The sequence below is a fragment of the Rhagoletis zephyria genome, unplaced genomic scaffold (genome assembly GCF_001687245.7).
Source record: "Rhagoletis zephyria isolate East Lansing unplaced genomic scaffold, Rhagoletis_zephyria_1.1 Rzeph_scaffold_00050, whole genome shotgun sequence".
Lineage (NCBI taxonomy): Eukaryota > Metazoa > Arthropoda > Insecta > Diptera > Tephritidae > Rhagoletis > Rhagoletis zephyria.
This window is the reverse complement of record NW_016157134.1, coordinates 100,972-110,947: the sequence shown is the minus strand read 5'-3', so window position 1 is coordinate 110,947 and position 9,976 is coordinate 100,972. Positions and strand designations below refer to the sequence as shown.

Sequence of the window (9,976 nt, the reverse complement as noted above, 5' to 3'; positions counted from 1 at the left end):
AAGTTTTATGAAAATGTCACATTAAACAACTGTCTAAATCTACGTTATTTTTTATAAATAAGGCCGTAAACATTTCCTTACATCGTCGATTTCCATATTCTATTTTTACTCTTTCAATTTCACTGACCAGCGCTGCAAACGATATCAACTAGTAGGCTAACAACCAGAATTGAAATTTAATACGCAAGTACTTACCGTACTACAAGTATACAGAGAGTAGATTTGCTACTCCCTTTTGGCAGCAGCAAATATCTCTCGTACGCGATGAGAGAAAGTAGAGTACGTACTTTGGTGGAGTAATAGCAAGTACGTCAAGTATTTACTCTCTCAACGCCGAGTAGTTCATGTATGCGGAAAAAGAGTAACAATGTGTTGGGAGTAGAGTACAATGCAAGGAGTACTTATTGAACGAAATGCGGCAAATACACTTGCGCTGGACTCTAGTACAGACATATGTATGTACAGTTCTCACCTAAAATAAGTTTGGTAATCTTTTGTTGAGTTTGGTAGCTTTTTCTTGTGATGTCGGTAAAAAATAAAAAATGTTGTGGCAACACCGTCCTTTCGACTTGACCGTTTGCCTGTGGTGAAGCCGTCGCCACTTTAACATGACTGCTATTATTTTTGAGCAGGAAATCACTAAATTCATATAAGATGAAACACGTTCCACCGTCCGTAATCACTCGCCTCGGTCGCCTATATTAATTTAAGTTTTTTTGCTAAAGAGCAGCAGACGTCCTTCGTGCTCATAGAGTTAACTGGGTACAATTTAACAAATTTTGTAAATGCGTCTACCATAACAAGTATGGCGCATATTCATAGTCATATTTAGTACTCAACTAAGTCGAAACTATTCTAAGTCACAACTAAAGCTATTCATAGTCGCCTTAGTTTCGACTTTTCTGGCTAAGTACCAACTTAAAATTTAGTTTCGGCTGCAGCTGCAACTAAGTCGAACTAGGAAGAAGTATTTTATCAAATTAAGGGGAAAACAGACGAAATATGTAAAAATTAAGTTGGTAGAGGGTGATTTTGATAATATTGAATAATCTCCAATTAAAATTTACAAAGATCGATCCATTTTAATCGGAAGATGAAATTAAATGCGTATTACAATTCGAATAAAGCTACATCACAATTTTATAATTGGAATAATTTAGATAAATTCTCAAATAATAAGTCAGTTTCACGCTAGTTCTTTTAAAGTAAATTTGTGCATAACATTTAGATATCTACTATTTGTATGTTTCACAGCATGCTTTCGATAAACATCGACTTCACATCACTGCGGTTGTTCTGGCTATTTCACACAATTAACAAGAAAATGATACCTTATTCTTTTGCATAATCATGCAATGAAAATAAAAATTACATAAACGGATGATCAAACTTGACATTATTTAATAAAAATGTAATTTTTCCAAAATATCGTAAAGAAAAATCGATACATTTTCACACTCATTTTGCTATATCGTAAACTAAGTCGAAACTACTTAGTAGAAGTCTGAAATGCGACTATGAATAGAGGTAAATTTTAAGTTGGTACTTAAATTTAAGTTGCAACTTTGTTAGTTTCGACTTAGTTGCTGGACTATGAATACGCGCCTATGTGTTTTCGTTTCGATTTAAGTGAGGGCAACGGCTCGAAATGATAAATCGTTGCCATCTGAAAAGTAAATTCGTATAACATAAACATAGGGCCAAAGCAGAGCAGCCATACGAGGTTTCTAGTAACGAGTTTTCTATTAGCCTATATAATCATATATGCAAGGTATAACCTACACAAATTTTACTGAAATCTGTACCAAGGTTTTTGAGAGAAGCGGCCATCGTAACATAGGCCCCTATTATGAGTTGCATTCGATTTTCGACTGTAGTCGAAAGTGCTGAGCGAACGAATTTTCATATGGTATTATGGCGCTCATTCGATGAAGAATAGCGCTATTGTGAATTGCGCTCGTTTAGGTTGTTCACAATAGTATATTTTTGACAGCTGAGATGCTTTGTTTACATATTAAGCAAACTAAAAGAAAAGAAAGCGTGTTTATTACAACGTTTTATGTAAATTTGTGTTAATTAAAATTAAGTAAAAAATAAAGCGAGCTGATAAGAACTTTGTGAAGATGAGTACAACGGAGTTATGGTTCGACGATTCCTCAGAGGATGAGAGTTTAGTGGAACTGGCCAGGAATAGAAAACGTTTAAGGGACGCTTCCAATCCCTTAGAAATGAATTCAACCGCGTAAGTCTAGCCTTTTGAATATATTTTCACATATTTATATAATATTTATAATTATTTGTCTACAGATTTATAAAAAACTTCCGACTGTCTAAAGAGGCGTTTGTGGACCTGCTGTCCGCTACAGAAGACCTGCTGCAGCAATGCACTCGAGCCAAATCTATTGCAAATATCTTAAAACTAGCAACAGTTCTGCGATTTTGTGCTCAGGGATCGTACCAACTGAGTATTGGGAATGAAGATATGCTTGGGCTTGCGCAGCCCACGGTGTCTGTGGTGATATCAGAAGTGCTTGATGTTTTGGAAAATTTCATTTGCCAAAGATGGATAAAATTCATATACACAGGGGTTGAACTGCAACAAGCGAAAGCACATTTTTACAGCAAAAGCAGAATTCTAGGAATAATCGGCTGTGTTGATGGGACGCACACTAAAATTGTCGCTCCCAAGAAGGAATTCCAGCATTTATATTAGAACAGAAAAGGATTCTTCAGCATTAATGCTATGGTTGTAAGTATATATATTTTCGTACATACATGCTAAGAATCTCTAATTGTAGATGTGTACACTTTTGTATTTTTTTAGGTTTGTGATCACACAATGAAAATAAGATACATAAATGCAAAAAATCCGGGAGCGACACATGATTCCATGGTTTTTCATATGTCATCATTGAAAGCACACTTAGAACAGCAACATCATAATGGTATTCGTAATACTTGGCTACTGGGTATGATCAAATACAAAACCTACATTTATTTCCTTTTTTTAAATTATTTTTATCCACGTTAGGTGATGCTGGTTACGCTCTAAAACCATACTTGATGACGCCGTTCAGAAATTCCGAGGAAGGATTTCCTCAAAGAACATACAACAAACAACATGCAAAAGCCAGAAATATTATAGAGCGAACAATCGGAGTTTTAAAAAATAGATTCAGATATTTATTGCAGGCGAGAGCTCTTCATTACACTCCAAAGAAAGCTACACAAATAATAAATGTGTGCGCAGCTTTGCACAACATTTGTCAATTCTATAATGTAGAAATACCCGACGGAGAAGAGTTTTCAAATGAGCCTCACGACGATGATGCCGGAGTCGTTGAGATGGAATCAATTGAGAATTCAGAAGCAGAAGACATCAGAAATGAAATTTTAAGAACCTTGTAAATAACTGAAAAAGTATTAATAAAGGTATTCCAGTCTCTTTTATTAAATTCATAAATATTATTGGTTTAAGATATGAAGGTACATATNGCCATTGCCTGCCGAGGGACGACCGCTGTTAAGAAAAAACCTTTTTTCTATATTTTTTTGCGATGTTGCTTTGACCAGGGCTTGAACCCAGGCGTTGCGGAGTGGAAGCGCGCACTGCTTACCACTACACCACAGCGGCCGACATACAGCGGCCGAGGTACATATGCACATTAAAAATTGAATAAAAAATCACATAAATTCATGGTTTTAAAAAATCTACATAAAAGTTTTTACAGCCTTTCTCAATTCATATCACAGGCAAAAAATATCATTAATTCACTTACATATATGACTTAAAGATTAATAAAGCCTTCTTAATACTACTAAAAAATTAAAACTTGAATGCATTCGCTAAAAATATAATTATAAGTTATGGTTTAGGCAACATTTTTTTCTTCATTTCTAAAAGTGCAACCTTTAGTTGCAATTTTGCTTTCCGATCTTGCTGCTTTCTCATAACTTCACTTTTATAAATTTCTAATTTTTCTTTTTTCATTTGTAAAAGTTCTTTGGTTGAGTCTTTTTTTAAGTAGTACGTTCTTTTTGCATATTTTTCAGTTTCCCTAGCACTTTTTTTAATTTCATTTATGTTCGAAATTACGTTTTCATAAAAAGCCTTCTGGGCATTTGTCTGGGCTTCCAACAACCTCAGTCTCTCCGTTTTGTGGCACCGTTTTTTTCTGGGGGTTCGTGTTGTATTTTCGCCAAATACATAGTTTCGGGCCCTTATTATGAGTATATAAAGTTATAAAAGTGAAGTTATGAGAAAGCAGCAAGATCGGAAAGCAAAACTGCAACTAAAGGTTGCACTTTTAGAAATGAAGAAAATAATGTTGCCTAAACCATAACTTATAATTATATTTTTAGCGAATGCATTCAAGTGTTAATTTTTTAGTAGTATTAAGAAGGCTTTATTAATCTTTAAGTAATATATGTAAGTGAATTAATGATATTTTTTGCCTGTGATATGAATTGAGAAAGGCTGTAACAACTTGTATGTAGATTTTTTAAAACCATGAATTTATGTGATTTTTTATTCAATTTTTAATGTGCATATGTACCTTCATATCTTAAACCAATAATATTTATGAATTTAATAAAAGATACTGGAATACCTTTATTAATACTTTTTCAGTTATTTACAAGGTTCTTAAAATTTCATTTCTGATGTCTTCTGCTTCTGAATTCTCAATTGATTCCATCTCAACGACTCCGGCATCATCGTCGTGAGGCTCATTTGAAAACTCTTCTCCGTCGGGTATTTCTACATTATAGAATTGACAAATGTTNCCTACATCATAGAATTGACAAATGTTGTGCAAAGCTGCGCACACATTTATTATTTGTGTAGCTTTCTTTGGAGTGTAATGAAGAGCTCTCGCCTGCAATAAACATCTGAATCTATTTTTTAAAACTCCGATTGTTCGCTCTATAATATTTCTGGCTTTTGCATGTTGTTTGTTGTATGTTCTTTGAGGAGATCCTTCCTCGGAATTTCTGAACGCCGTCATCAAATATGGTTTTAGAGCGTAACCAGCATCACCTAACGTGGATAAAAATAATTTAAAAAAAGGAAATAGATGTAGGTTTTGTATTTGATCATACCCAGTAGCCAAGTATTACGAATACCATTATGATGTTGCTGTTCTAAGTGTGCTTTCAATGATGACATATGAAAAACCATGGAATCATGTGTCGCTCCCGGATTTTTTGGATTTATGTATCTTATTTTCATTGTGTGATCACAAACCTAAAAAAATAGAAAAAAGTGTACACATCTACAATTAGAGATTCTTAGCATGTATGTACGAAAATATATATACTTACAACCATAGCATTAATGCTGAAGAATCCTTTTCTGTTGTAATATAAATGCTGGAATTCCTTCTTGGGAGCGACAATTTTAATGTGCGTCCCATCAACACAGCCGATTATTCCTGGAATTCTGCTTTTGCTGTAAAAATGTGCTTTCGCTTGTTGCAGTTCAACCCCTGTGTAGATGAATTTTATCCATCTTTGGCAAATGAAATTTTCCAAAACATCAAGCACTTCTGATATCACCACAGACACCGTGGGCTGCGCAAGCCCAAGCATATTTTCATTCCCAATACTCAGTTGGTACGATCCCTGAGCACAAAATCGCAGAACTGTTGCTAGTTTTAAGATATTTGCAATAGATTTGGCTCGAGTGCATTGCTGCAGCAGGTCTTCTGTANCTTTTTTTTTTTTGTACATGATGTGTTATATTTTGTTTATTTGGCTTGTGTGCCTATTTAACCAAATGAGTAAACTGGAGTGCTTATTGTTTGGTTGTTTTTTTTTTTATTATTACTAGTGGTGTTATACTGCTTTAAGTCTATTCTTATGAATTATGATTTCTTTATTGTTTTTATTGCTATTTCCTATGCTATGTGGTATTAAAGTAAAATTGTTATTCTTATCAATATTTTTAACTTTGTAGTGTCCGTTATATCTATTCTCTAACTTATGGGAGGCCTCTTCTCTAACTAATACTAAATCTCCTATGTTTATTTCCTTACTATAGCTACTTTTATCATAATTCGTTTTTTGCTTTTCTTTAGCCTCTTGGACTAATTTCTTAGCTCTTTGCTGGGCTATTTGAAGTCTATATTTTACCTCTTTGTCGTAAGCTTCGTGATTGTGCAAAGGGCTGATTTTATTTTCTTTTAAGAAATCGTAGTTCGGTCGGTTTTTTGCAAATATTAGTTCAAATGGGCAATATTTGTGTGTGGTAAATGGCGTCGTATTGTAACAATACGCGAAATACCTGAGGTATTCATCCCAATCGTCTTTGTCACTGGATATGTATGAACGTATGTATTCATTGAATGTCCGGTGACTGCGTTCTACAGTACCCAAAGTTTGATGATGGTACGGTGTTGAAGTTTTATGTTCAATTTTTAACAATTTACACAGTTCTTTGAATAATTTGTTTTTGTATTCTGTGCCCATGTCTGTCGTGATTGTTTTCATTTGTCCATAAATCAAGATGAAATGCTCGAACACGGCTTTAGCGGCTGTCGTTGCGTGTTTGCTTGGGACTGGGATAGCTACCAAGTATTTGGTTAGATCGCATATAATGATAACTGCATACTCGTTTCCATTTATCGACTTCGGTAATGGTCCGACTGTATCGATTTGTACAATATCAAATGCCTTCGGAGGTGTCTCCGTTATTGTCATTGGTTCTTTTATATGCTTGTTAGTCTTATTTGACAGCCGTCTGGGCTGTAGCTTTCTTGGGTAGCAGCTGGATGTAGGGCTGAAGACTGGGTGTTGTAGCGGTGGCGATCGAATGCAAGCAGCTAATGAATTTGCGGGCGGCTGGTGGACTGGCGGTCGATTGGATGGTTGGTGGATTAGCTGGCGCCTGGAAGATGAGTCGGCGGCTGGACGAATGGTAGGCTGGCAGGCGGCTGGATGCGGGAAAGCGATAGCCTCAGCTCGATGGCAGGGCGACTCCGGTCGATGACGGACTTGTGGCAGCAGTTGGTTGACCGAACGGAGGCGATGAACTCGCGAGTAGTAGTTCGCACGCGCGAAAGTCTAGTTTTACACAACAAAATCTATTGCTGTGCACCAACACTGGTAGCAAATACACCTTGCAACTTGCAAAAGGGATGACACGCAAACCGATTCAATTTAATAATAAAATGTTTATTTGAGAATTTCAAAAATGCGTTTTACAATTAAATAGTGACTATAGGGCACTGTCGGTGGAGCACAAAACGAGCGAGATCACGATGCGTGGACGACAAGGAATTTTTTCCGATGAAAAATTTGTATGTTTTTTATGTGTCTGCATACATAGGTATACATACAGCGCTGAGTCTGTAGACTTACAGTGAGTCACAGTGAAAGTGAGCCACCACTTATTTGAAAATATTTGTTAAAATAACCTTTGTAAAAACTCCCTTACACCCTTTATTTCTTATTTAGTTTTAAAAGTAAGTATGTTTGCTTGCATTCTAACGGTATTTTTTGTTTTTGCTCGCAATCGAAGTAGGAGTAATAAAAAAAAACAAAAACAAGTGGGGCAACTCGCGTCACACTCAAAGTGAGCCACCTAATGTTGTTTCTTTTAAAATAACGGTATATCTATTTTCGGATATAAATTTTTGCTCGCATCTTATTGTTGGTTCATTAGTTGTGTATTAACAAGCAATAAGTGAAGATGGGTCGACAAACAAGTATTGAAATTAGAGAGTTAATAATTGAACTTCACAAAAAGCGAAAATCTCAAAGAGATATTGCAGAATATGTGAATAAAAGTCGAGGAACTGTCCAGCACATCATACATCGCTTTATTAGAGGGGGAAGAATAGTAAACAAGCAGAGGGAGAGCAAAAAAAAGGCGTTTTCGGAAAGAGATGAGGCATTTATTATACGGGAAATCAAGAAAAATCCTCATCTAAGTGCCCCAAAATTGACAGAGGTGGTTGAAAATCAATTAAATATCCACGTTAATCCCGAAACTGTAAGAAGGGTCCTCAGAAAGCACGGCTATAATGGACGAACGGCCAGAAACAAGCCTTTTATTAGCAATAAAAACCGTAAAAAACGGCTGGAGTTTGCGCGCAAATATGTTCATAAAGATATGCATTTCTGGCAAAAGGTATATAACGGTAGAATACACTTTTGAGGCTATAGTAATATTTTGTTTTAGGTTCTATTTACCGACGAAAGTAAATTTAAGTTATTTGGCTCAGACGGTAAGAAGATGGTATGGAGGCAAAAGAACTCCGAGTTTCAGCAGCAAAACCTTACTCCCAGTATGAAGCACGGCGGTGGCTCTGTCATGGTTTGGGGCTGCATGGCAGGTGGTGGCACTGGAAATCTGCAACATATTCCAGGCATTATGAATAAATATGTTTATATAGACATTTTAAAGCAAAATGTTAAGCCAAGTGTTGAAAGACTAGGCATCGAAGGAGACTTTTATTTTTACCAGGACAATGATCCCAAGCATAAATCCTTTGTTGCGCGGGAAAGGCTACTATATAATTGTCCCCATGTACTGGAAGTACCCCCACAATCTCCAGATTTAAATATAATAGAAAACTTGTGGGCTCGTCTTGACCAAAACGTGCGAAAACATAGTATTTCGTCGAAAAAGGGCCTTTTAGATGCCTTACAAGCGGAGTGGCATGCAATTCCATCAACATATACCTGCGGTTTGCTAGAATCAATGCCAAGACGTTTACAAGCCGTAATTTCTGCGAAAGGAGGCCCAACAAAATATTAATTTGTTATTTAAGTTAATTTTGGTTTAGGTGGCTCACTTTCACTGTGACATAGATTTATGAATTATTTTAGTTTTTGTTGATTTTTTTATAGTAAACAAAGGAAATATTTTATGTACGTGATGAATTACTGAAGCTTAATATTCAAACAATAAATGAACATAAAAGTTGTTTCAATCTGTGTTGTTTTTCATTATTTTTTCACATAATTCTGTTAACTAGATAGTGTGGCTCACTTTGACTGTGACTCACTGTATGTCAAAGTGCTGAATTGTGCTGACACCGATGTTTCCATGTGATACTAATTAACATTTCATACTTCATTTACGATATTTCATTTACGATATTTCATTTGAATGAATAATAATGGAAATTTGAATTCAGAACAGTTTGGTTATACAAAGTTATATGTTTTTTACAAGTTAAGCATTTTTTACAAATCTAAATGCTAAACACGGCGGCCTCGCTTGGACATCCTGCCCCCTCTAGGCGCACTAAGCGGCTAGGCTGCTCTGAACCTCCTTCAGCGTTCGGATCGCGTTTTGTACCAAGAATTTAGTAGTTTTACCATTAATTGCTTGTGTGGGCGACGGTGGTGACTTCTTGCGACTACTGGTTGGACGGCGCTGCTTCGGTGGTGGCATACGCTTTCTGCCTCCGTGGCGCTGCTTTGGTGGTTCCGTGCAATGGTTGCCTACTGGGCGCTGCTTGGGCGGTTTGGAGCGAATCGAGCTTCGATGGAGGAGTGTGTGGTGTAGCTGTCCACAGAGTCTACAGGCTGCGGCTGATGAGCACTCCTTGCGTTGGTGGGACAATGCAAGGCAATTCGTGCAAAAGCCATGCGCTTGTGCGACAAGGTATCGCTGCCTAGGTTGCATCGCCCGAAAAACTCCACAGGCACGCAGCGCGTGATGCCGAGCACATAATCGGCATCGTTGATAGTCGTCCTTCTTCGGTGGCGGTTCGGCGACCGGGTCAGGCGGTGCCACCGTTGTCGACAGTCGCGTGTGGCGAGGTGCTGGTTGAGGTGCAGGTCTGGGTGCTGGTCTGGATGCTGGTCTAGGTGCTGGTTTCGGACTACTGCCGGTGTCGATTTCCATCTCCATCTGTAAGGATATGTATGGTCGAATGGCGGCAATTAGTGGGGCGATTTTATTCAAGCTAATTGACGGGAGAGCATATGGGGTTGGGGCATACACATATATTTTTATAAGGAT

At 37.1% G+C, this 9,976-nt stretch overlaps 3 protein-coding genes across 4 annotated transcripts in view; 2 read left to right on the top strand and 1 right to left on the bottom strand.

The window, feature by feature from the left end:
* LOC108368277 (uncharacterized) overlaps positions 1-4,737 on the top strand; it is a 16,524-nt gene extending 11,787 nt beyond the window's left edge. For both annotated transcript variants that reach the window (XM_017623119.1, XM_017623113.1), the window contains exon 5: positions 4,727-4,737. The gene's annotated coding sequence lies outside the window, so the exon portion shown is untranslated. The remainder of the gene's footprint in view (positions 1-4,726) is intronic.
* LOC108368285 (putative nuclease HARBI1) lies at positions 2,722-3,435 on the top strand. Its single transcript, XM_017623129.1, has 3 exons — positions 2,722-2,749; positions 2,825-2,969; positions 3,032-3,435. The coding sequence occupies exons 1-3, from the start codon at positions 2,744-2,746 to the stop codon at positions 3,406-3,408; spliced, it is 528 nt and encodes a 175-aa protein (XP_017478618.1). The 5' UTR covers positions 2,722-2,743; the 3' UTR covers positions 3,409-3,435.
* Positions 4,635-5,699, bottom strand: LOC108368173 (putative nuclease HARBI1). The gene is made up of 3 exons (XM_017622964.1): positions 5,323-5,699; positions 5,101-5,245; positions 4,635-5,038 (listed from the first exon to the last, which is right to left on the bottom strand). The coding sequence occupies exons 1-3, from the start codon at positions 5,587-5,589 to the stop codon at positions 4,635-4,637; spliced, it is 816 nt and encodes a 271-aa protein (XP_017478453.1). The 5' UTR covers positions 5,590-5,699.
* Between the last annotated feature and the right edge of the window lie 4,277 nt (positions 5,700-9,976).